The 21,154-nt window shown below is 35.2% G+C and overlaps 1 protein-coding gene across 2 annotated transcripts; it reads right to left on the bottom strand.

Annotated features, from left to right (window-relative positions):
* Positions 1-3,152: 3,152 nt before the first annotated feature.
* Positions 3,153-8,717, bottom strand: LOC136226403 (NAC domain containing protein 50-like). 2 transcript variants are annotated; one of them, XM_066014869.1, is made up of 5 exons: positions 8,625-8,717; positions 8,276-8,505; positions 7,662-7,939; positions 7,099-7,287; positions 3,153-4,030 (listed from the first exon to the last, which is right to left on the bottom strand). In XM_066014869.1, exons 2-5 carry the CDS (start codon positions 8,430-8,432, stop codon positions 3,419-3,421), a joined length of 1,236 nt encoding a protein of 411 aa, XP_065870941.1. In that variant the 5' UTR covers positions 8,433-8,505; positions 8,625-8,717; the 3' UTR covers positions 3,153-3,418. The 2 variants fall into 2 exon arrangements, with proteins under 2 accessions (XP_065870941.1, XP_065870939.1); XM_066014867.1 differs by having other exon boundaries at positions 8,276-8,697.
* Between the last annotated feature and the right edge of the window lie 12,437 nt (positions 8,718-21,154).

Below are 21,154 nucleotides of genomic sequence, written 5' to 3' on the forward strand. Positions count from 1 at the left end.
GATCATGGAAGAGATCCAGAGGAAAGAAATTTCACTTTTGGATATATTTTCTTGCTGAATAATGGTACTATATCTTGAAGTAGAAAGAAATAATCATGTTTAACCATATATCTACAATGTAATCTGGGCATGCTTTAATATTATTCATTAATTTTAGAACATACATTGAAGATATATATGTGTATATTGGTTGTGTATATATTTATCTTAAGAGCATGTTAGATGGATATAATATTTGCCTTCTCACACGGGAAATCGCCTTCAGCTTTTCGGGTTAAAGTTGAAGATGATAAAACTTACACTTATTATGTATGTAATAGTAGAGAGCCAAGTTTAAGTAATCAATTGTTGTTGATATATGAAAATGTAGAACTACGTCATTTATTTAAATAGTGACATGATGGATGCAGCGCCTAGTAGTATGGTGTGTGTTACTATTATTAAGGTCTTTCTACATGCTTTAACTCTACTAGACGCTACTACGTAGGGGCAAGTGTACCCCGTCGTATCAAATAATAATCCGGTTAAGACCGGGTATCGAATCCGCAGGATTTATAACCACAAGTATTAAACTACTCGGTTTTATTCGTTATCTAAGCGGTGAATACTTTAGCTTGGTTTGGGTGACAACTACAAACTACTCCTAAACTATGGTGAGACAGATTTATATAATCAAAACTCCAAAGAAGTGATACGGGTGACGATAAGTTATAAATATAATAACAATAACTCCGAACATATACGATTGATAATTTACTCTTGCAAAGACGACTACGTGTAGCCGACCGACCCATGAAGTACTTAGACTATGTGGTTCCTCCTAAAGGCGTGTCTAATGCGAGGGATCAGAAACTAGGGCCCGTAAGTTTCGTGGCTTGTCAATTCCTATGGTTTTCGGTGTGTCAATTCCGGTAAGGCAGCACCTATATGGCTCCCAAAAGGTATCGTGAATCGCGTCCCCCTACACAATAATCAATTACGAATATCAAAACAAGCAATAAATATCAACACGTATAGAGAAACGGAAATTGCAGATCATATATTATAAATGTGGAACGCGTAAATGCGGAATACAACCATGCCTAGTACATAGGAAGAGTGCAAGCTAATTAGCAAGTAAGAAGGGAAGAGGAATCATCCATTGGAACTAGCTAACCGGACTCAAGGCCGTCTCGTAGGTCTTGGAGGCGGAACTCTCGAGCTTGGTGGAAGAGGATGGACAGAACTTCGACGGAGTGGCGGAATAATTGTACAAGCTCTCAAGGTGGTAGAGTTTTGTCATATAAAATCTGCATGAATAAAATGAGTGCTAATCACTCTTATTTATACACATCAAGTTCGAGGGTAAAATCGTAAATACACAAGTTACAAATAAGATTTCATATTGCAAATGCAGGTTTCACATGGCACGCCCAACGTGGATGGGAGTACGCCCCGCGCGTCTGGTAATCACCCATTCCGTTGAAGATTTCTCTTACGCGTGGACTGGATTCAGGCGAGTTGACTCAACCACGCTCCGCGTAGACCAGGGTACGCCCCGCGTGGTTGAGTTCTTGGAACTCGAGATTGAGGAATTTCTCATATACGCCCCGCGTACATCTGGGGATGCTCCACGTAGATCTAGGGACGCCCCGCGTAGTTGAGTCTCTGGAGCTATTGTCACTATTTCACACCTTGCACGCCCCGCGTGGTTGGTGTTGACTTTGTGGGAATGCACAGATCGACTGCCGTGAATTAGTGGGAATTGTACAGCTGAAAGGCACGCCACGCGTGAGGCATTCTACGCCCCGCGTGTTTCGAATCACTAATCCTTTATTTGTTCGTTTTATCCCGTACCTGCAAAATACGACTTACGAGCACCGAATTAGCTTGATGTTTTATTTTTCTGAAATTAATCAAAAGTAAAGGAAATTCTTAAAAGTATAAGTTTTATTTTTATTTTATTATTTATTTGAAAACACACTTATTTTTGTAATTAAAACTTAATTATTAGCTCAAAAATAAACCGTAAATCACGCTAAAAGATAGGGACAAAACGTCCCTATCATGACATATTGTGATGTTTTTTTTGTGTGATCATCCCAGTGGTTTTGTCTTATCGCTGAATTTGAGTTCCGATGAAACTTATAACTACGTCATTTATTTACATAGTGACATATTTTGATGTTTTTTTCATGATCATTATAGTGATTTGTCTTATTGCTGAATTTGAGTCCTGATGAAGTTTATAGTGTAAAGTTAACTCAAGTTAGATGTTATGTGTATCTACACTTGTATGACATTTATTATGCAATTAAAAAGACATGAACACATTTGAAAATGAGAAAATGACATAAAATGTTAGTCATGCCACATATGCACAATATTGACCAAGGAAAGTTAAAGTTAAGATCTCAACTTTTACACATTTTAGAACCTTGAGATTTTACGCAAATCTCATTAGAATTACCCTTAGTTATCTCTCGAGTTCTAATTTAATATTTATATCTTAGAACATTGCTTTATAGTCATGAATGATACAACCTACATGTGTAATTCTAGAAAAATAAATTAAGTTAGGTTTTTGAGAATCGAAAAAAGAGCAAGATCACACGGTAACGTTTTAATATCAAATTAATGTTGTTCGACCAATTATGTTTTCTGATTTGATAAAACATAATTATAAATACAATCATATATGATAAATGATGATTGAGATCATTTGAGAAATGAATGTCACATGTGATTTGGGCATTGTATACAAAATCATTCCAAATACCAATTATTCGAGAAGTCTATATTTCCTAACAGATATATAGCATAAGCGTTCTCGACGTATGCATGCTCACACTGTATATTTACAAGCATGTGAATCTTGTATATATTAATATAGAATTGGTCCCATCAAAGTATGAATGAGAGATGTTGGATATTTGGAATGGGTCACCCTCGATAAGATCCGACCTATTTGTTTGATTATAATTATTGAAGTGACTGAAAAAACTAACATGTTTCATTCTCTGTAAAAACAAATTACGTTCTTTTCTCTGCGGAAAAGAAAAGAGATAATCCTCCAACTCCAACTTTCTGTTCTGCATCTTTCTCCATGGAATCAAGAAGTTACCTGAACTTATCTGTGATGAGCAGCTAAAGCAATGAGAAAATACTAGAAATAAAAATAAAAAACTCCTAAGGTAAACTTAGGCACATAAATTGAATAACAGGCAAGCTAAGATACATTACAACAGGCAACAGTCTACATAACTTAGGATAATCCAGTCTAGATTTAGCCATCCAAAATAAACAAAATCCCAACATTATGCTATTCCTACAACATAAATAAATTATTAAAACAAACATCCACTTAACAATATCCTGCATCAACAATCCATGATTTCTTTCTCAGGATAAACAGCACTAAGGTTGCAGCATATGATATTCAACGCTCATTTCGGATGCTTTTTTTCAAATCCTCGTTCTCCTTGTTGAGAAAATCCATTCGAGATTGAAGGATGTTGATCATAGCATGAGCGCTCATCATTTCCAAATTCAATCTCTCTTTCTCAACAGAAATCTTGTGGATCTCACTCTGCAAATCGTTGATAAATTTCATGCAGCTAGGAGGGACCGACAAATCAAGACCAGCTGCATCAACCCTACGAGGAGGGACCAAAGTTCTCTCTTTGGGTTCAATTGACTCCATCAGAGAAAATTCCAACAATGCAGATATTGCTGTAGTTGTGGCATTTGCAGTTGCCATTGTTGTGTCGGTTGCTGCTGTTGATGTTGTGGATGAACAACGATCTTGAGTAGTCCTAGTTGAGTTATCCGAAGCATTTGAACGATTAGAAAATGCATCGTCATTGTGCTTCCTTCTCTTATATTGGAGCAGGGGGAATGGTGCTTCTGTATTAAGCACACAAGGAGGACAATCATCCGCTCTTTCAGTCTTGCACATAAACAAATTCTCTCTCTGAAATTCATCAAAATTTTCAGAGTCCTTGGGAACCTCGTTAATATTAAAGGGATTTCGACTGATTGAATGATTATCCTGCAAGACATACATAACAAATTCTGAGACATGTGGACAAACATATGCATAATAATGAAAAATAAAGACATACATTTCCCACCAAATAGGGGAAAGACACTGCTGTAGCGACTAATTATCAACCAGGTATTACGTATAAATCATAGTTGCAGTTTTTCATCTTCTTAGCTGGGCTGTACCTTGTAATCTTTATTTCAGTGAGCTGATAAGGAGAAAAGTCTATGCCACAGTTGCATGGCTTAGGCAAAGATACATAGCACAAAAATCATCGGAAAACTCAAAATGAACACATTCATAAACCATGCAGCAATAGAATCAATATTTTTAACAGATAAATGCCAAAAGCCCAAGTATAGCAAGCAGCAAATCAGACCAGCAGCAATAAAGTCTATAAACAGGGTTCAGGTCTTCTCGTGGGATGCCAATTACGTATTCAGAGACTAAACAGACAAGTCAGATGAACTGACATATATTAATCAACTGTTGTTTTAAAAACTAAAAAGGCCCAACTTATTCCCCATTCTCAATACAATTGTTAGATAGTGGTAAAGGTCTACAAATTTCACAAACAATAAATGTTCACATATTTATAGTTAATCTTATTTCATGCTCATTACTTCTATGCATTATATTCAAATATTTATAATTTTTCCAAGAATTCACCTGAGAGTTACGACATTAGTCTAACTAATACTTGACATTCTACTGTTCTGGTCCGGTCATCATTATTGAGGAAGTTTCAATAATTAGAAAGAAAGACATGGGGCATTTCTGTTAAAAACTTATCATTCCACATTCATTAAATGATATACTTAGAACATAGATATAATACTATAGAAAGTGACGACCACCTCATCAAACAATGTTTGCATTAACTTATCTTGTTGCATCATGATTCATGAAATCTATGCGAATGATTCCTTCTGTAGGTTGCACAATAAAGGCGACATTCTAAATTATGGAAAAAGAAATTGGATGATATTACAATACCTCGAGTAAAAAGAGGAACGCAACAAAAGCACACTACTCATCCTCTGCAAAGCATTTGCCTTAAGTTCATGATTTTGCAGCAGCCTAATCTACAGAACTTAAATGTGCTACTACTCTGCATTAGCCATCAGTAAAACGCCACCTTCTTTAAGTAATCCTCTACTTACACCGTGATCCACTCAAACAACCGTTTTTATGTTGCTCCTCCGGTCAAAAAATTCCCAAAGTTCAACAATCCAGCTAATGTAACCTTTTAACTCCAGCTTATTTCTTTTCATATATATAGATTTCCTATATCTATAAACATACTTCATATGTCAAACAGCAATTAAAAAAAAAAAAAAAAAAAACCTAGAAAATAATGATCTGGATTGCACCAATCCAAAATGCGGATCATCAGCACACTGGAACACCAACCAACCTTCCAAACTTCCAATATAAACACATATTTTTCTATCAGGATATAACCTTCCTATTCCATTTTTATTTGAGAAATAATTTTAAAGGGACATAGCCTTAGTACTTCATTAAAATGGAAACTAGAACTGAAAAATAGAGAAAAGGAATCTAGTTGCTAGTACACTCTAGTTTGTTCCAACTAAGCATTCCATTTTCAGTCCTTGCACCAAAATGATCTATCACTAGCTAAGTCCGTGTCAAATCTAATCACATTTCTAAGCACTTTTCCTATGCTGAAGATAATAAGTTTAAACTACATATTTACGGCCTATGTTCATCTCACAAATTTCGTCCCAGTTAAGATCAGCCATTTTTTTCCTCCTTGGAATAAAAGAAGCTAATAAAGAAGGCTCATGGATCAACCTTGCAAGAAGATCAGTACCTTGTAGCCCACTATTGAAGGGATCATTAGCAGGATGAGGTTTTTCTGGTTTTTAAAAAAGAAATTCCCAACATCTCAAATAAGATGCAAATATGGGGAAAAAAGTCATTCATAGACCCACAAATGACAACTCATGCTAGTAATGGACACTGAAGATAATTCTTCCACTTATTATAGCAAGGGTAAACAGATTATGGGAGTAAAAACGATTTCAGAATGGCATCTTATCATAAATGCTCATTAGGAAGGGTATGCATAAGGATCCCTTTCCATGATACACTTTTCAAGGTATTCTTTATTCCTTAGAAACAACTAGGCGGAATATACTACCATCGAAAACAGGTGCTACCGTGATCAGGGGAGATGAATTGGTTAAAACTTTCTCCATTGTGGGTGGGGGAGATATCTTTACATTTGTTATTCGGTCAATTTATATATAGTAAACTTAATTTTCACACAAAATTTAAAAAATTGTTCAAAACTTGGTTTATTAGGGAGGAGACATCAAATACAATTCCTTTGACAATTTATTAGAGAATATAGATCTTTTAAGAAAAGGAGGTTTAGATAGAACTTAAGAGACAGTGTTCAATTTCTTCTGACATTAGCTAGGTGAGTTTGTTTATTAGTAAAATTACTTTTGCAAAAGCATTTTAGAATAACTTGCAACCATAAAACTCTATAGCAATAATTGACGGCACCAACTCTACTATCTCCATCTATAGTTTCCTTTTCCATTTTGAAGGAGAAATCACCTTTGCAGCTACCTAAACTAGACTCAAGTGAGGCCTAGTCAAGTTCGAATGATATTTAGCACCAACGATGGCTCCCTAAACCTTTTTCAACATATCCCAAATCAATGCCTAGGTATGCCTTTTGGAGAGTAATCATGCCAATTTGTTTCCCAAAACTAACATGGTCAAAAATTTGATCTGCGTCATGATGATGCGATCACGATCACCCTTTTAATGCAATGATTAATTTTCATAATGATTGCAGAGTTTTGGAGAAAAATATAAAAACAATAAAGCTTTCAACGAAAATTTACTTGCAGTTTTCTTACTTTTGTGATGTCTCAACTGAGTTATATTATAGCCTCATCCAAAGGTCATCATATATCTTGCAATTAACAATAATGAGCAACAATCATTTCATTACATCACAACAAAACATCGCATGCATCCTTGACACTGTTCACTAATTTGGCATAGAAACTTAATAAGATGTAGTGTGTTACCTGCTCACTGCGATTCCTTTCAGCACAATTTTCATGATAAGCTACCACTTCTTCCATGGCATCCTCACCTGGAATAAGAGCAGTCTCACGATCGTCCCACTCCTCCTCTATAAAAGGTGCATAACGATTTCCGTTTGGTGGTCCAATATTATTCTTGTGAAATACTCGACACAGCACATAGGAATCAGTCTTCACCCAAAACGAACAAAAAGAGAAGCAAATCCACGTGAGATTACCAATACTGAAGCAGAACAATGTACTTCAAGAAAACAACAATTAAACTTGTAAACATTCACAGTTCTTTTTTACCCCAAAAAAGTACAGCTATCAGTTGTCAGTTCCGCATCACAACAAACAATTTACCCCATCCGAACTTACATTATTTATGACGATTTGGATGTAATGCCATTCCCCTATCAAATAATAGCATATGACATCCAAATTTCTGTCTTTAAAAGACAATATGGCAATTAGTTCCTCATTAGAACTTAAATTTTAAACACAAGCAAATGAAAACATGAGACAGCACAAGCAAATGACAAAAAAATTTCATACACTCTCACCTGACTGCCTCCAATTTTTTCTAATTCTTCATCAACCAGTCTGTATTCATGCATAACCCAATTGGTACGCTGCCCTCCAGGGGCACGTCCGCTGTGAAACACCAGTGTTTTCTTCATTGCTATAGTTTGGGAACCCCGCCTAACCTCCCTGTCTTTTCCAGTGGCTTTCCAGTATCCTTTATTCGTAGCCCTATTCATTCTTGCTCCATTACCATATTTCCTATCCAATGCACTAAAAAAGTACCACTCTTGGTCTCTGCTCTTCAACCTCGATTTATCTAGCATTTGACAAGATAAGAACTTTTTAAGAATCCCTATTTGGTTTTTAAGAGACTAGTACAGCTAAAATGCAGCCTAAATCAACATCTGAAATTATGAAAACCCAAAACTAAAAATTCAATTCATCTAAAAAGTAAAATTCTCAGGTAAAAACTCTGGAAATTTCCATCTATCAAAAACACTCACAAGCTAGGAAATTAGTTTCTCAATAAACAAAAATGAACCAAAAAAAAAAAAGGTCCAATTTTTAACAGGGAAAAAGGTCATCAAAAGAGAAAGAAAACGAAGCAAGAGCATCTAATGTAGACAATTAGGTAGATAAAAAAAAGGGTAACCTGCAAGGTCCCAGGGCTCGTTCTTGTAAATATCGACTTCAGCAATAGCGCTGAAACGGACAGGTTTATGAGAAACCTTCCGTTTCAAGTAATAACTAACAAGTTCTTCATCGGTTGGGTGAAATCGAAAGCCAGGTGCCAAAGCCGTGGTTTTCATTGAAGCAGGTACTGGTGGCAAAGCAGCCGCCGCCGCCGCCGTCGACGGAGTCTGTGGTGGGGTGGACGATTGCCTAGACATGATAGAGAGGGAAGGAGAAGAAATGGAGAAGAGGGTTAGGGTTTTCTAGGAGTTTGAGAAAGGTAGAAGATAAGAGAAGCAATTGATTGACAGTGAAGAAACAGATGGTACCTTCAATTGCAAGCAATTTGGGTTTGGGTTTGCTTCTTTCTTTCAGGCGTTTATCCCCACTGTAATTTTTTGACGTCTAACAGGTACCCTGCTATTTATTCATTTCATTTCTTTGGTTTTTCTCTCAAAGGGTAATAAAATTAAATGTTTATTATTTTTATTCTTTTGAAAAATTTTGATTGAAGAGAGAAATCTTTGGATGTGGGTACATTGTATTTGATTTTATTATTCATGAGAGAAATTTTATTATGGTAATTAAATGGAGAGGGTTGTCACTTGTACGTTATTTTTCTCACCATTAACATTTTTCTACCCGTAACGCTCGCTGACATGATCCTAATGAAGACATAAAGTGATTATGGTAAGTATCGGGGTTGTCACTTGTAGGTTCTTTTTCTCACCATTAACATTTTTCTACCCGTAACGCTCGTTGACATGATCCTAATGAAGACATAAAGTGATTATGGTAAGTACAGCCGATAGTAACGCTGAAGATATAAAGTGATTATGGTAAGTACAGCCGATAGTGTGCGAATGATTCTAGAGATGTTGATATATTCTGAGATATCTATATGTTGTTTGTCTTGTATTATGAAATGTGAACTTATCTTAACTTTGTAAAATCGTGAACCTCTCCTTATTTCAAGGGTGTATGTTTTTGCTCCGTGGGGAGCTTCTTAATAATATGTTTTTTTCTCGTGACTATTTTAAATTGTTTTTATCACACAGCTATTTCGAGCTGCCCTAACATTTATTAAAGTGTTTCTTTGCCCTTCTTAAAGAGTCTATATGTGTACGTGGCTATGAGGGCCAGTGCTCATGAGAATATGTTTGCGTCAAAGTGTTTATAGAGATATTATTGGTATTACAATAATTTATTAAGATACAATTCTCAATCGAGAAGTGAGTTTAAACTAATGGGTGCTTATATTTGCAAGGACACATCAAAATATCATTCTCATTTAAAAAGTGGTTTTTAAAGGAATATATAATCGCATTCATGAGACATTCTCATTCGAGAAGTGGGTTTTTAAGAGAAGATATGTTTGCTTCCCTTTTTTCCTTTTTATTTTTTTATAATATTAGCTCAATCAATGTAACTTATTCACGCTCATTCCAACCTTCTTAATAAGTTTTGTACATTCCATGTGTTAGAGAGGGTCTTCCATTTCGGCTAGCCAATTTATAAGCTTCCCCATTAGTACTTCTGCAATAACATAAATGCATTTTCAATTTTGGCCAAATTTTCTTTTTCTAGTGCCATCACGTTTCAAAGAACAATATCTCCTACATGGAATATTTGAACACGAACTCGCTTATTATAATATTACTAGTCGAAAACCCGTGCGATGCACGGGATACGAAACTTTTATATAATTTAGATAAATAAATAAATTGACATATTTACTTTTAAGTAATTTTATATCATGTTATGAGAAATTTTTATACTATGTATATTTGAACTTAATATATATTTTTTACTGATAATTCAAATAAAATTAAATTAATTTTAAAAATAGTTGATTAATTTTTTTATAGAATTTTTAATTAAAGGTGAATGATTTATTTATTTTTACAAAATTCAATGATTTATACTTTTTAGTAATTTTAATATATTTTCATATTTTCTTATAACTGGAATTTTGTGAAACAATAATAATAAAATATGAGATTAATTAAGAAATATATTAGAATATAATAAAAAAACTAAAAATTGAATTAGACTACAAATAAAATTAAATATTATATCTATGATACAAAAAAAAATTACAATCTATGTTAAACAAAAATTGAATTAAACTATAATTAAAATTATATATTATATCTACGATACAAAAGAATTACAATGTATGTTAAAATAGAAGCAACATCAATATATTATGCTATAAACTATTAGCATCAATACTTTTCTAATATTGCACATGAAGAAACTTTATCAATTCTATATGTTAGATATAAAAAAAAAAAATTTCATAAGAATTAGTCACAAATTCATCTTAATGATAATCATTTTCCTTGGTGGAATTTCATGATCATCAAATATTCAAATTCAATTATTCATTATGCAACAATAATCCAATATATCTAATTGAATCAGCTTAAGGTAATGATTTGTCCTATTTTTTTTATCTCGTAATATCTCATCAGGGCCGGCTTGCCTTCTAGGCAGCCAATGCCACCGCTTAGGGCGCCTAAAACATGAGGGCCTCATATATATTTTAGTTTGATAAATTATGGATAGAATTTGGGAAAAAAATATATCATATTATGTTACAGATTAGCAAAAAAAAAAAAAAAAAAAGGAAAGGAAAGTATGAAAAAGTAAAAATCAAATAAAACAAATTAATGGCCAACCCATCTTTCTATCCAAATCCAATATATTCTATCAAAATCCAAATATATATATTACCGTTTATAGATAAACTGCAACATCAATAATTTTTTTAACTCAAACAATATAAGACAATAGCTATATATACTCATATACCTTATAAATTACATACTTTTTCTATTAAATTTCTCATCTATTTACAAAAATAAAATTTTAATTCACAACTATTCTCGATTAATTTTCATACACTAGTGATCTTCATCCAAATGAAATGTCTACAAACAATACGCACAAAATTACATGTCATCTTGGTAATTTATTTTATAATTCGTTTTAATTTTTGGGTTTAATTTGGTATATTGCTTAAAAATTATTTGCCTTCTATTATGTCTCAACAAAGATTAAATGAATTAGCTTTATCATCTATTAAAAATGGGATATGAAAATATGTTGAATATAAAAATTTAATTAGTAATTTTGCATCTCAAAAGGCTAGCGCGGTTTTTAGATAAATATTAAATTTTTATTTTATATGAATATATAATTGTTTTCAATTCTAAGGTATTTCTACGTCAAAAAAGAGAGTATTGCATATAAATATATATATGTATGTCTATAATTTTACTTATAAAAGGTCTATATTTCGTATCTCGCCTAGGGCCTCGAATAGTTCCAAGCCGGCCATGTATCTCATCAAGACATTCAATCAATTTGAGCTCCATTCTTTCACTTATAGAATATTAGTCACGCTCGCAGATATCACTTAGTTGAATTTATTAATATTTTCTAATAATCATATATTTTTGAATAGAAAACAAACAAAAGAATAGAAAACAAAAATAAAGGGACAAAAAAGATAATTAGGAGAGAACTATCTTCCTATCGTTTTTTTTTTCAAAGTAAGAGAGAATGTAAGATATAAGCATATAATAAAGAGGAGAGTGAAAATATTTTTTGCCTATTAATTAAAATTTTTATTTTTTCTTAATGAAGTATTAAGTCCATAAATTAATTATAGTTAAATAGAATTAAATCGCAATTGTAACCACTCAGTACAAAAAAAAACGTTTTATAATTAATATGTGAAATTGATTCTATTAATTAGAATCATTATGCTCAACATTCGAGAATTTGAAGAGATTCAAATAATAATATTTTTTAATTAATATTTTTCAACAACTTGTCTTATGCTCATGTTTCATTTTCATCTGTTAAAAACTCTTGAAATACTAACAATTTTGTACAAACCACAATATAATAGTTAAAAACTATATAACCAATATTGCAAAAGCAATTATCTTAATATCCCATAATTAATGTACGTTTTTAGGATTTTGAGCATCAAGATTTATTTTTATTTACCTTTTGAATTCGTATCTGTCATAATCCAAATTCTTCGAGAATAAACATCTTATCAAGTGTATTAGACGCTTACAATCTCTTTATCGAGAGAACTGAGAAAAAAATAACTCCTTGATAATAATAATAATAATAATAATGATATAACATAATTTATAATTAAAATAAACTTAATTGTAAGTATAATATTTCAATACCTCTTTAATATTTACTTCAATATGTCTCAAACTTCAATGAACAATTATTGTATGAAACTTTATATCTATTTGTAGCAAAATGCATGAAAATAATAAAAAAAATACAATCCATATCAGTTAGATAAACTCAAACTAAAAAATTGAGTGGATTTCAACAGGTTCCAAATTAGAAAAATTAATTTAACTTCAATTAAAGCTAACAATTGAGTTCATATAAAGCCGAAAATCTAAATTATAGTTAGAGTTAACAATCGAAACGATAACACCTAGTAACATATACTAAAAAAGAATGCAAATATACAAAATCTTTAGTTTATTCATTTTGAAGAAAAAGACAAATAAAAAAGAAAACATAGATAAGGCAGCGAGAGGTATGAAACCTGGGTAACGACAGAAGTGAAATTTTATCTATGAAAATATGAAACTATAACAACTATCATTTAATAATAATAAAAAAACACAATTGAGAACAAAATTAACTATAACATATGAAAAAAAAAATGAATAATTACCTCGAGAAACATAAGAATTTCTTGTAATCTTCTATTTCTATCAGATTTCTTCAATTGGAGATATCAGTTCGGGAAAAAAAAGACAAATAAAAAAGAAAATATGGATAAGGTAGCGAGAAGTATAGAACCAGGGTAACAGTAGAAATGGATCTGAAAGATGAAACTATAACAACTATTGTTTAATAAAAACAAAACAACAACACAATTGAGAACAAAATAACTAGAACATATATGAAAAAAATCGAATAATTACCTTCAGAAACATAATATTATCTATCATGACCAATGAATATAATGGTGGGATACTATCTATCATGATTTATATAGAAGTTTATTTGTGACTTTTGGATTTGTGTTTTTTCATCTTCTTGTAACTCTTACTTTCTTTTATTATTTTAATTAATGAGCTATTAATTGTTTAATATATTATTATTATTTATTTATTTATTTTTGGTAGGAACAGGAAAGAAAAAAAACAAAAAAACCAAGAAAAACCTAACCCGGGATTAGCCTAGGGAAGCTAACCCCCACCACATCATCCAATAGGAGCGAAGAAAGGTACTCAGGAGGAGAAGAGAATGTAATGACACCCCACATCCCCTCATGGCCAGCAGCCGCCAGACGATCCGCCACCCGGTTCTGCTCTCTAAAAATATGGCTGAAGTTGATGGAGACAAAGGAAGAACAAATCCTCCTAATTCCTTTTATTAAATTTTGGCTATTTAAACAAATAGCATTATTATCGGAGATAATCTTGATAGCCTCAAGATTGTCAGAATCCACAAGCAACTTCTCCACACCCAGATTCTTAGCAAGACTAAGGCCAGAAAAAATCCCCCAAAGCTCAGCCGTGAAGGACGAACCCACGCCAACATTCTGAGCAAACCCAGACAAACAAGCACCGCCATCATCTCTCAAGACTCCTCCAGCATCAATTTTACCGTCCTTAAGGGAAGAACCATCAGTATTTAACTTCACCACTCCTTCCCTAGGCCTACACCAGCCAAAGAGGTGAATAGCCTTCCTCTGGGTAGATTTAGCAAGAGAATCCTCTTTGAAGCTATCAGTAATAGTAAATAATTTTTTAGAGAAGATCTCAACCAAATTAGGAATAATAACAGTTTCTACTCCAAAAATCTCTTTATTCCTCCAATTCGAAATCTGGTGGCAGACAATTGCAAATAAGATATCACCATGCTCCAGGTCAGCCAACAACTTCCCACTAACACCATCTGCAAACCAATCAAGTTCAGAGTGGGTCAAGAAAGCAGAAATCAGGTGGTTAGGGAGAACTTTCCTCCACACCTCTTTACTCCTAGTACAATCTCTAAGAGCATGGCAAATGGTTTCATCATGCCATCTGCATCTACTGCAAGCACCAGACTCCACCAAATGGCGCCTTTTCCTATCTGAATTAGTAAGCAATCTATCCTTAACACCAAGCCACAAGAAGCTTCTAATTCGGTAAGGAACTTTCAGGGCCTAAATGATCTTCCAAACTTCAGAGTGAGGAGCCTCCACATTTTGACTAAAGGCCTCAAAGGCAGATTTACAAGTATAAGCCCCATTATTAGTCAATGCCCAACAATGACTATCTCTATCTTCCTCCTTGGTACTTATCTTAACCCCTCTAATTCTCGGGAGCGTCTCCAAACTGAAATAAGAATCAAACTTTGACCAGATCCAATCCCCCTCAGAATCAACCACATCAGCAATCCTCCAATGACATATATTAACAGGCGACGAGGAGTTACAAACCTCTAATAAAGATTTATCACCAATCCAGATGTCATTCTAGAAACTGATTAACTTCCCATTGCCCACAGCCCAACCTATCCCAGAGCAAAACTCTGAAAACACAGAACTAAGGCCTTTCCAAAGGAAAGAACAATTGATAACTCTCTCTTTAGGACCTCCAAAAATCCTATCTCTTCTATATTTCCCACATAATAAACGAACCCAAAGAGAAGACGGAAGTTGCCACATCCTCCAAAGAAGTTTCATTAATAACACTTTGTTATTGTCCTTAGCTTGTCTTATCCACAGGCCTCCCATATTTTTAGGACGACAAAATTCCCTCCAAGGAACAAGATGGATCTTTTTACTCTCTTCAGAGTTCCCCCAAAGAAACCGCCGATTAATTTTATCAAGATCATTAAGAATAGGCTCAGGCAGTCTACAAGCTTGCATAATATGATTAGGAGCCGCACAATTGACAGACTGAATCAAAGTTAGACGGCCCACTAGAGACAGAGTTTTAGCTTTCCAAATGGCACATTTACTAGAAGTTTTATCAAGAGTCTCTTTAAAGGAGGCTTTGGAAACTCTATCACTATGGAGGGGAACCCCCAGATACTTACCCAAAGAATTGGTTAAAGGAATACCAGAAATATCGCTCATCTTTTTACAGACACTCTTACTCATGTTTTTAGAGCACAACATCCTGGATTTTTGGATATTGAGCTTTTGACCAGAAGCAGCGCAAAAACAGTTAAGGATATCCATAACCACACCAATTTGCTCCTCATTCCCTTCCACAAAGATCATAACATCATCAGCAAAGAACAAATGAGTAATCGAGGGACAGAATTTATTGATGGACATCGGATGGAAAGTCCCATTATCAATAGCCTCTTGGATCATATGAGTCAACCTTTCCATAGCAATGACAAATAAGAAAGGGCTCATAGGATCACCTTGACGGATACCCCGGGAAGGAGTAAACTCCTCCGACATATCTCCATTAATCAAAACCTGAAACACAGGAGAAGAAATGCATACCTCGATTAATCTCCTCCAATTATCCGGGATACCAGCTCTCTTCAGACTATCAAAAAGAAAACTCCAGTTCAGGCGGTCATAAGCTTTTTCCAGATCCAGCTTAAGAGCCACAATACCCCTCTTACCCTTTTTGATTTTCATAGAGTGAACCATCTCCTGGGCAATAACAACATTATCCATCATCTGTCTTCCAGGAACAAAAATGCCTTGGTTCTGATTAATTATATCTGGAAGAATGCACCGGAGTCTATTAGCCACAATTTTGGTAATAACTTTGTACATCACATTGCAAAGACTAATAGGCCTCATTTGTAAGAAAGAAGAAGGTTTCTCCACTTTCGGGATTAGAACCAGGAGAGTTTTATTCACAAGCTTAATATCCTCAGAACCCCTAAACACTCCTTTAACAAAACTATAAATACCTTCCTTCACAGTCTTCCAATATTTATGATAGAAACCAGCAGGAATGCCATCGACCCCAGGAGCTTTAGTAGCTCCAATACTAGAGAAAGCCTGATCAATCTCTTTCTGGTCAATAGGGTGGAAAGCTTCCAAAATCATATCCTCCCCCAAACTAGGGTACGTAGAATTAGAGAGAGCTTTATCCAGATCCATATTCTCCTCTTTAAATAAATCTTTATAAAAACTAAGGGCCAAGTGACGAATATCCTCATCCTCATAAACCCAATCACCATTCAAATATTTAATAGCATCAATCCGATTCCTCTGCCTTCTGATAATAGTAGAAAGATGGAAAAACCTGGTATTACGATCTCCATCCTTAATCCAAGCCTTCCTAGATTTCTGAAACCAAAGTAACTCTTCCTGCCTTAGCACAGCTTCCAATTCCTTCTGGAGAGTCCTAAGAAGACCATCCAAACTATGATCAAAACTAATCTCCAACTTACGTTGAATGCCTTCAATTCTGCTTAACAGTTTATTCTTTCTTCTGATAATATGGCCAAAGATATTTTTATTCCAACCCACCACATTCCTTCTAAACCCTCGCAGCAAGTAACACATTAGAATGAGGCTGCCAATTATTCTGAACAAAGTTTTTAAACTCAGGGTGAGACTCCTAGGCCACCTGGTATCTAAAAGGTCTATCCCCTTTAGGGCGATTACCTTTAACCAACCTGACTAAAATAGGACAGTGATCTGAGTGATGGAAAGGGAGATTTAAGACAGTCACCTCATCAAATCTACAGATGGCCGCAACATTAGCATACACTTTGTCCAAACGAACAAAAGTACTATTGCGTTTCCAAGTAAACTTATGACCAGCGGCACCAAGATCCGAAAGCCCACACAAATCCATACTCTGCTTGTGATTGAGGCACCGGTTCACATAGTGGTTCCCACCCCCTCTTTGATCGCTCATAAGGGCAATATCATTAAAATCACCAGCCACAAACCAAGCATCCTCCATACCCGTACTCATAGTATACAGAACCTCCCATAACCTTTTGCGGTTAACCATAATAGGATCAGCATAAACAAAGGTGATAAATAAGGGTTTATTACCATGATAAGTAACCTTACTATGAATAAATTGATTATCCATACTAACAATGTCAATCAGAACACGATCTGGCTTCCAAAAGAGCCAAATCCCACCAGCCCGGCCAGTAGCCTCTGATCTGATACAATTCCAATTTCTAAACTTCTTAACCACCTCATCTACTTTAATACCACTGATTTTGGTTTCCAATAAAGCAAAACAAGAAGGATTAAACTGTTTAATTAAATCTTTAACATGGATATGGGTAGCCTTGCTAGCCGCACCTCTAACATTCCACACAAACAAATCCATCAAAAAGAAAGGCTACTGACCACAGGCCCAACACCCTAAACCAGGTATTTATTAGGGGCTCCTAAGAGCCTTGAAGCGGTACCCGCATGCCCCCTTTTATCCAATAATTCCAAGGAACTTTGGTTGTTTTTCTGAACACCCTTAGGTTTTTTCATACTTATTTTATTAACACCCATAGTCTTTCCATTTTTATTCTCAGCATAGTTTATCGGGATACTAACCTCATTATACTTCTTTTTCCCAATTGGGGCATTAGTCTGTGAACCACCCTTGACCTCAACTTTGGACTCAAACAGAGGGTTAACAGCCTCCACATTATTAGCCACGGGCTCAGCAGATTCTAACCCTGGCATGCTCAGATCCAAATGATCGTTAGATTGTTCAGAATCCTGGGCATCCTCAATAGAAAGAACCCCAAATCTAGACCCAGAACTAAGGACCTTATTGTTGGTCCCTTATAATGTTACAATTATAGTTCCAAGGGGGGGGGGGTTAGGAACTATTTAAACTTTTTCTTAATTTAGGGCAGACTTCTTTTCTTAGGAGAAAAGGTTTTAACAGCGGTGCTGAGTAAACATCAAGACACTGGCTTAGTCAACTGGTGACTAGGTCAGTTTCATAAATTGAGTCAGGAGATAGCACTTAAAGTCTATTCCTGAGCTCAGATGTTTGATGCGCATAACTCAGCTTGACCTATTTACTTGGTCAGTTTTTGGTTATTTAAGCAAGCAATATATATAAGGAGTTTAAGGTAAGAAATATGTTACTCAGCAGATTTATCCAGGTTCGGCTTCTTAGCCTACATCCTGTCCCCGAAACACGTTTCGAGCTTTCGAATCCTCTACTGAGCTCTTTAAAGGTAGAGCCTCAAACCTTTTACAATCTTAGCAACTGAGTATAACAAGAGTACCTTCCTCTATACCTCTACTCAATCCTAATCTCTCGCTGAGTACTATAACCGAGTACTCAGCCTCTCCTTTCTAATCTCTAGAAATGATAAGTGTTTGTCCTAAATAATGATTGCTAAGACACCTTAGATGATTGAATAATCACTCTAGACTTTTACACAAAAGATATGAAATTTAGTGTAAGATTGCTTTGCTTTTTGCTTGCAGAACTTGTGTAGAAATTTGGTCAGCGTAATGGCTTGATCAAGTTTTATGTGGAATGAAGCTTCTGATGGCACTATTTATAGAGACGTCTTCAGGCATCGGGCATTTCGAATTTCGAAATAACCGTTGGAGGGAAACGGTTTCTTGTCGTTGTCATCCTGACTTGCTCAGAGCTCTCGGCCAATCAGATTTGAGTATCTTCTGTCCTCGGTCAGCTTTTGGTCAGCTCGGCAGAGTGTCTCTCCATTTATGGTAATGTCAACTAGACAGCATATTGTGTCATCTGAACTTTACCCAAAGTGGAAATACTTTGTCTGGAAGTTTTCCTTAGCCAGCTGCTGTCTTGTACGCTTTGTCGAATCAACTCAGCAGCTTCGTTCCGAAGTTGTTCCCTGAAGGTCTTCTAGATCCTTCTTCCGCTGAGTTGCGTTTTGTCCATAACGACAACGTTTTGACATTCACGGGCCGAGTTGTCTTGAACAGTTTGACTTGGGCTTTGACTCTTGTATTGAGCTTGGGCCTTTTAATCCTTATGTCTTATAAGCAATTTTTTAACTCAACATTGAACAAACACATTAGTAGAATAAATCAAAGCATTTAAACTTAGTGTGTTTAGAATATGTTTTTAAATTATACTTAAACAATTTTGTCAAATCAAAATTATGTGGAAAGGTGTTTCAACAAACTCCCCCATTTTGATGTTCTCAAAACTATTCAGCGAAGAACTCAGTATTGAGCTCCCCCATGATAGTTGACCTAATGTAACTTAGCAAACTCCCCCGTAAGGGTTGAGCTACTGACTTAGTTTTACTCTAAACAATTGAAGGTTTAATCGAGTAAGTCTAAGGTCAGTTTTCAGATATAGGTAAGCTCATGGAACACATTCTATTTTACTCAGTGTTAAGCGGAAGGTTATAACATTCAGAGAGCGCTGAGTAATTTGTTGTTCAATGAGTTTTATAAGACAATATTTTATAATCATATAGGTCAATGTCAAACATGTTATCAGCATTTGGTTCAATCAATAAATTTTATAAGCGTTAAACATAGCTGATTTCAATTGAAGATACATAATGACATAATACACAACATCATATAAAGACAATTCATAACTCATAGTTTGAACAGAAGATGCAAGTATTAATATTTATTATAGGTAGTCAACGTTTACAAACAAAAGTTCAAGACAGGCATAGAGACTACATATTTAGCCTATATCTATTTCTTTCTCTTCTGTTTGGACTGACTAGACTCATGTTGTGTTCTCGCTTGTTCTTTCTCCCCCATTTTGTCAGCATCGGGAGGAGGAATCCTAAAGGCGTCGGTTAAGACGGCCCTGGTCAGTTCTGTGGACAGCGTTTTAAGTCTATCGGCGCTTTCATTGACACCATCAAAGATAGCCACTCCATTATCTGAGACCTCGGTAGGTATATTAAGCTCAGCAGCGCTGATCATGCTGACTGTGAAGGCTGAAGATTTGCCTATCCATGTAAGTGCATCGGTCAGACCAGCAATGACTTGATGGAATGTTTTGAGTAAGTAGGTGTCATAGTATTGACGCTGAACATTGCTATGACGTATGTGGTTGAAGGTTTGTCTGGTGATAGACATCATTTCATTTTGCTTCATAGCGTCATTATCCATCTCTTGCTTGTTCAGATTCAGCAATCGAACGGCCTCACCAATTTGCTCCACTGAGCACTGAGAATAGGAGACCATTTGCTCATTGGTCTTGATTTGCTCGGTGTGAAGCTGAGCAAAGAGCATTTTAACTTCATCAGAAGTAGCATAGCGTGTGTTCGCAGCTGACAAAGTCTGAACTTGTTCTTGAAGAGCGTTGAGATGTTTAACTGTTGTCAGCTGGATCTCAGCCAGCTTTGCAATGGAATCCTGCTTAGCTTGCTGTGCTTGAAAGGTAATGATGACATTCAACAAATCCTTGAATCCCTTAACTTCGTTGAGAAGCTGAGTGACTTGGGAAAGCTGAGTTGTCTCAATAGTGGAATACCCAGCAGCAGCAGGAGTAGTTTGATGAAGGTCTTTGATCAATGCTTGCACTGAGTCGATTATTCTTTTGCCAGACTCAGTGGCATTTAAGTAGGTTCGAGAGCCTTCATTAAGTTGTCCAGTGATATCAGTATGACCGGTTGGAAGAGGAGTCAAGGGAATGACGTGGTCAGTGACTGGAAGTGAGTTTCCAATCTGCATTTGAGTTTCAGGTAGAACTGATTGATCGGCAGAGGTGTTGATTGGAGAAGAAGTAATCCGGATGCTGTCGGTGCTAACTGAAGCAGGAATGTTCTGAGATAGCACAAGACTTGGATTGACAGCATCGACGGGAATTGATTCCACTTGACTCGTAGAATTTGCGGAAGCATTCAAGTCGGTATGTTCCTTTAGTGAAGAAACAGAGGCTTGCTTTTC

This window comes from Euphorbia lathyris, chromosome 4 (assembly GCF_963576675.1).
Source record: "Euphorbia lathyris chromosome 4, ddEupLath1.1, whole genome shotgun sequence".
In the NCBI taxonomy this organism is placed as follows: Eukaryota; Viridiplantae; Streptophyta; class Magnoliopsida; order Malpighiales; family Euphorbiaceae; genus Euphorbia; species Euphorbia lathyris.

Coding starts and splice junctions, on each gene's coding strand:
- LOC136226403 (XM_066014867.1), bottom strand. CDS start 8,513: ATGTCTAGGCAATCGTCCACCCCACCACAGACTCCGTCGACGGCGGCG. Junction 7,940..8,275: donor CGAGCCCTGGGACCTTGCAG/GTTACCCTTTTT, acceptor GTCAAATGCTAG/ATAAATCGAGGTTGAAGAGC. Junction 7,288..7,661: donor AAAAAATTGGAGGCAGTCAG/GTGAGAGTGTAT, acceptor TTTTGGGTGAAG/ACTGATTCCTATGTGCTGTG.